Raw genomic sequence first — 6000 nt, 5'->3', positions numbered from 1 at the left:
CTATAGATAATATTTTCTGAAAGTGTTTATATCTTTACCAGGCAACACTAGAATCAATACCAGGAAAAAATCTTAAGGAAACACATCAACCTTTGAACTAATGTCCAAGAAACTTCCCACAATAGTATGTTTATACAAATAACCATTCTGTTGACCTTCTCGAAAATCTCCATGTGAACCATTTCAGTTCAAACTGTAGTTAGGGCCATCTTTTTTTCTAGAAATGAGATCTTTGGTTGTTTTTAGATGCACATGTGGCTGTGTGTGTGCAAGATAATAGTAGTATTTATAGTTTCCTGCCAACTCGCACATTTCTGAGGCATTGCAGTGGGACTGATTGAACATTTAAGCCCTATTCATCGTTTGCCCTAGGGTTAGTAAAGACACCTGTTTTCTTCCTTTTGTTATTGCTATCATGGCTACAAGAGATGAAAGCTGTTCAAAGAATCATAGCTCACTTGTTTTCAAATGAATACAATTATGTAAATTTCAAATTTGTAAAACATTTGCATCTTTAGAGATATTTTCTTCTTTTTCTTTTTAAAGGACTAAATTGGTTTCTCAGCCAAAACTAAATAGATATTTTCAAAAGAGTAGCAGAAATCAAATTTCCAACTTCAAAAATCTAAATGTCATTACATTCTGCTGTTATTGCTACTTTATCATTTCTCAATCTAGGACTATTTTAACCCTTAGCACCAATTTGTACGAGGAAAGACTCCATGATTCTCATACAGGTCCATTTTCATTTTTATTTTTATTTCTTTTTATTATTTCTTTTAATGTTTAATTATTTTTGAAAGAGAGAGCATGAGCAGGGGAGGGGCAGAGAGGGAGGGAGACACAGAATCTGAAGCAGGCTCAAGGCTCTGAGCTGTCAACACAGAGCCCGCCGTCGGGCACGAACCCACAAGCCATGAGATCATGACCTGAGTTGAAGTCAGACGCTTAACCGACTGAGCCACCCAGGCGCCCCTCCATTTCCATTTTTAAAATGGACCTTGGAGTCGGTTCCCTGGGAAAGACTTAGAGGTAAGAGAACTTGATAAAGTTGTTTGCTGCTTATAGAACTAAATCCCTTCGTATTGAGCCTAGAATCCGTCCTTCTTATCACAAATGCTATGCAGTAGCATGGCAGAATTTCAGTTGATCTTTACTCATACTATTCAAACATTGTGGAGGCTTGTGGGAGGGTGCACTTCAGGAGGTATTGGGGATATTCACGGACTGGAACAAGAGTTTATGTGTTATATGCCATTCTTGGAATAAAGTAGGCATGTCTTCCATTCAGAGGAAAAGGATATACAGGGCTATCCACATCCCTGCAACGTACCTTCTCTGTGTAGATTTCTGAAGGGAAATTCCATTAAATTATTGATCTGAGACATTTTGCATGAGGTCCACAAGCAGAATGATCTATAACATGTGGGGTTCTTTCAGATGAAAAAGATTAGAGCCACTGTCTGCGCTCTGGAGAGATTTTTAAATTGTGGTTCACAGATACGCCTGGTGTGTTCCTGGTCCAGGGGAGGACCTAATGTAAATCTTGATTCCTTTAGACTAAGAGAAATGCCACATTTGAGCATAACCTGCCTGAGAGCAGGGAGGATATCTTGGTTTCTGTGTAATCTCTCAAAGTGGCTAATTCTAGGAAAGCATTTAGTAAATGTTAACAGAGGGAATGAACTGGAATAAGTAAAACCATGATTAAAACATAATTACGTATTTTAATGCTTCATAGTTCATATGCTAGGGGAGCTACTAAGGCTCTCTCTCTCTCTCTCTCTATATATATATATATATATATTTGTGTTTTGGGTTTACTATGCAACATCAAGAAAATCTTGTTTTAATTAGGGTCAGAAGCTACTGAGCATATAAGGAGCTATTATAGCTACATCCTGTTGTCTATGGGAAGTTATTTTATGTAATTGGATCTGATAATACCAGCATAATTCTCTAAAAACAACATATTGAAAAAAAGGGTCTGCTTTATTGAACAATAAAGCATTTTGCCTGATTCTTTCTTCCACTAAAAAGAGTTTTTATGATTAATGTATATTAAATCACATATTAAGTGAATAGATACAAAAGAAATAATGCCGAAATCCAAACACTTTATACTTGAGAAAGCTGTATCTGCCTACTTCCCACAGACTCTCTGTTTTCAAGGGGAGGAAGGAAAAGAAGAAGACAGAAAGGGAGAGAAAGAGAGAAGGAAATGGGTGGAGAGGAAGAAACTTCTTTATTAGGAAAGGATGGACATGTTCTGTATTTTATAAACTCTCCAATTTATATATGGCAATCTCACTAGAAAAACTAATTGCGGAGTGAAGTTTGGTACAAAGCCAGTGTGGCCCAAAGGCTCAAAACAGACATGTTGTAACGATGCTTCGCTAATTACTACACTCAGTGACAGAGACGCCCAAGACCGCACGGTAGGCTCTGAAGCACCCAAGCTACCGAAGTAGCATAAGGTCAATTGAGGGTACCTGCTCTCGCTATCTAAGTGAATTGAACCCCATGCTAAGTCATGAGAAGTCCACACATTTGGAGCTGCGTCATTCATGCTTATGCCTATACTAGTTACGAGATAACTGAAGAAGTAGCCAAGCATCTGCCAGAATGCGAAGCAAAGGGAAAGGGGACAATTAAGAAAGCACTGATGTTTATTTGACAACTGAACTCCTGGGCCATCCAGTACTTTATGTAAGTCCCAGGGTGGGGGGACACCTTTGAGTAAGAGGTGATATTTGTAAATTCCCCAATGGAAGGGGACTACGGTCCACCATGTTCTTTGAAAGACTTTGAATGTCAAGTGCAGAGCTGCCCAAAAGAAGAGAGGCGAGTATCAGACACTTTTCACCTCTCTCTCTCAGCACCAGTGTAGATTCTTTTTTTTTCTTTCCAATAAAGAGATGGTTGGTGCTCACAGACACCAGGTAAGATCCATTCCACTAGATGTCCAGTGTGGCCAGGCTATGGATGCAAGTGAAAGGGGATTCCAGGCGACATTTGAGGGTTGGTTAGTCTTTAGGCACGGTTCTTTTTCTCCCGACCTTCTTTTTGCTTGAAATACATTTACTAGCTTTTGGAAGATTGGTCATGAGACCACTGACATTTTCCTTCCCTTTCCAACCGAAATCTCTGCCATTTGGTAAAAGCACATTTTTTTTTTTTCCAGAAAGGCGACAGGAGCCTTGCCAAGGAAGCTCCCTATGTTTCTTGGTTTTTAACACTGTAAGCGGTGTCAAGCATTACATTTTCAGATACTCAGGGATCGCACTGCATCAGCTCCCTAAATTGCAGATGTCACAGAATGCTACTCTCCTCCTGGATCAAAGAAGAAGAAGGCACCTCCAAGACCACCTCTGGAATGACAGCGGCAGAGAGTCCCCTGGCTTAGGGCAGATGCTGATTAGCAAGTTAATGAAATGTCCTATGGCCAGTTCGAGTTCTGGACATTGTTATGTGATTGTGCTACTCTGAGGGTTAACCTCAGGTGTCATCTGGCAAAATGTTCTATAAAATGTGTATAGAGGCACTTTGGTTAAACACGTTATGCTAATAAATATCACTTTCTCCCTCCACCACCTGTAATGATATTTTTCATTATCATCTGTGGGTTCAATACTGCAAATATCTAGGCTCAGTTCTTAGAGAACATTGTCTTACAAATGCAAATCTAACGCTATAGCATTTCTTCATCATCCAAACGCCACCAACCCTCTCATTTCCCGCAAATGCTGAGCACCAATTAGGTATCCTACCATGCAAGAACTCGACTACTTCTCACTATAGAACAGCAAAGTCTTTCTTCAACAATCTCTTCCAGATGGAACACATTCTTTGGTTTAATTTAAAATTAAATAAGCAAATAAAACAAGGACACCATAATTCAAATCCAAACTAGTCAGTTACTTCCCTCTCTCTTTCCTTCCATTCCCTCCCATGTAGCAGAAGAGGTGAATTATGGGTTGAGCTATCCCTGGTCATACTTCTGTGCCGTCTTCGCCTGTTAGAAAACTTGTCATAATAAACAGTGTGTTTATCATCCTTTCAGACTCGCAATTAAACCGTCCTAGTAATACACTGTTAGGCAGTGAATAAATGATGTGATAATTGCACCTTCAAGGTTCAGACTAACATAGCAACAATAGACTCCTCTTAAACTTCTGACGGAGTCTGTAGCACCTCTGAATAGATTTGTCTCCGCTGTGTGGAGAAAATGCCTAAATGTGAAGTACATCCCTGGCGGTCCATCGCTGGCTCTGCGTAGGATGCCTTTTGGGCAAGAAGAAAGATGCGGTCTGTGGTCTGAATTTGTTCTGTGACGCATGAAAGAGTAGACAGAATTCAAATCCAAGTTCAGTAGTCCGGTCAGGTCCTCTGAGCAGCTTCGTAGCAGAAGTCCCCAAAGCTCTGCTGTTGACGGAAGCATTTGGGTTTCTATCGTCTTTCCGAGGCACTTGAGGAAAAGGCTGAATCCACCTGCGGTCATCAAACCTCTGAGCTGTCGTTGTGGTGGCTCTGTGGGGGCATCATGGGCTTGCTGCTGCCCGAGCCCTTCAGGGCGTCCTTTCTCCGGGCGCCCTTCTTGCTCTGGCACATCGTCACTGTGATGGCGGCAAGGCAGAGGGTGAGTAACCCCACGGCGATGCCTCCCACCACCGTGACCAGGCTGACCTCAGAGCTGGGAGGGTTGAGCTCCCAGGGGAGGACGCCGTCAGGAGGAACTCTCCCTCGGGGGATCTGCTTCTTGCTGGTGCGGTCCAGGGCGACGTGCTGGATGTTTGTTCCCCGGTTGTTTTCAGCACCTATTTCCCAGGCCAGCGGGGGTGGGCTCCTCATCTCCCTCTTCTTCCGGCCTTTGGTACCTGCCCGGGGCTTCCCTGAACTCACCAAAGAGTGGTGCTGGTACTCCACGCTTCTTTTGCCAATACCTCGATTGGCGCTGTCTCTCGATCTTACTGTGTAGATGGTGTGTATGTACCACTCTCGGCCCAGAGCCACCTAGAAAACACAGCTCTGTTTGTTAGAAAATTAAATACCATACCAACCTACTGCATGACTTTTGCAAGAGAAGTTAATGGCACAGACAGTAACTGATAATAGACTTTAGTCTGCAAAAAGGAATCTACTCTTTCAAAAAAATTTTTTTAATGTTTATATTCTTGAGAGAGAGAGAGAGAGAGATCTGATGAATGCGAGCAGGGGAGGGACAGAGAGAGAGGGAGGGAGGCATAGAATCCCAAGTAGTCTCCAGGCTCTGAGCTGTCAGCACAGAGCCCGACGTGGGGCTTGAACCCACGAACCGTGAGATCATGACCTGAGCTGAAGTCGGAAGCTTATCTAACTGAGCCACCCAGGCGCCCTGGAATCTACTATTTTTGCATGTATAGTACGTACAAGGCTTTGTGTAGAGCACTCTCAAATATTTTGTGCAACTTTTGAGGGAGGGTGTGCCGGTAAGTATTTGGTCATCTGTGACTTGTAGCCATTGAACGTCAGAGCTGTAAAGAGCTTTAAATATCACACAGCTTAACTTATTCATCTCAACAACGAGTAAACAAGAATGCACAGCAGTAACTTGCTTGTGTCCCTCAACTAGTTAGTGGCAGAGGCAGGACTAGAACTCAGACCTTCTGACCCTCAGGACTCGTGTCCGATTTGTCTTGCTGCATATTTACACACAAGACCGTAGAAGAGGTCAGTCTTTCTGCTTTTCCAGGGCCTGTGAAAAGAAGGGATTTTCTGATGGTTTTTTGAAACTTTCAGGATTTAGAAGGGGTCAAATGCTTTGAGTGTTAACAGTAAAAACAATTTTAAAAAAGTACTCAGAACAACAAATATACTTCCTTAAGATTCTTCCTTTAGGGTTGAATAAAGATAATGTGTTTCTGCAGCCCATCCTGTCTGGACAATTTTCAGTAAATTTCCTAAAAGGTGTACTTGATCCCCCAAGGATTCACAGTGGGAACACATCTCTGAATTTTTCTC

General features: G+C 42.1%; 1 protein-coding gene across 1 annotated transcript in view; it reads right to left on the bottom strand.

Moving 5' to 3' along the window:
• Positions 1-1733: 1733 nt before the first annotated feature.
• The window catches only part of FREM2 (FRAS1 related extracellular matrix 2), a 166919-nt gene continuing 162652 nt past the window's right edge, over positions 1734-6000 (bottom strand). The window contains exon 24 of the mRNA XM_040448280.1: positions 1734-5013. Within this exon, the coding sequence (XP_040304214.1) occupies positions 4501-5013 (513 nt within the window). The 3' untranslated portion in view covers positions 1734-4500. The remainder of the gene's footprint in view (positions 5014-6000) is intronic.

Source organism: Herpailurus yagouaroundi, unplaced genomic scaffold, assembly GCF_014898765.1.
Source record: "Herpailurus yagouaroundi ecotype Mexico unplaced genomic scaffold, PumYag 197, whole genome shotgun sequence".
NCBI lineage: Eukaryota > Metazoa > Chordata > Mammalia > Carnivora > Felidae > Herpailurus > Herpailurus yagouaroundi.
Note: the sequence above shows the minus strand (reverse complement) of the source record. Positions and strands in the feature narration are given on the sequence as shown.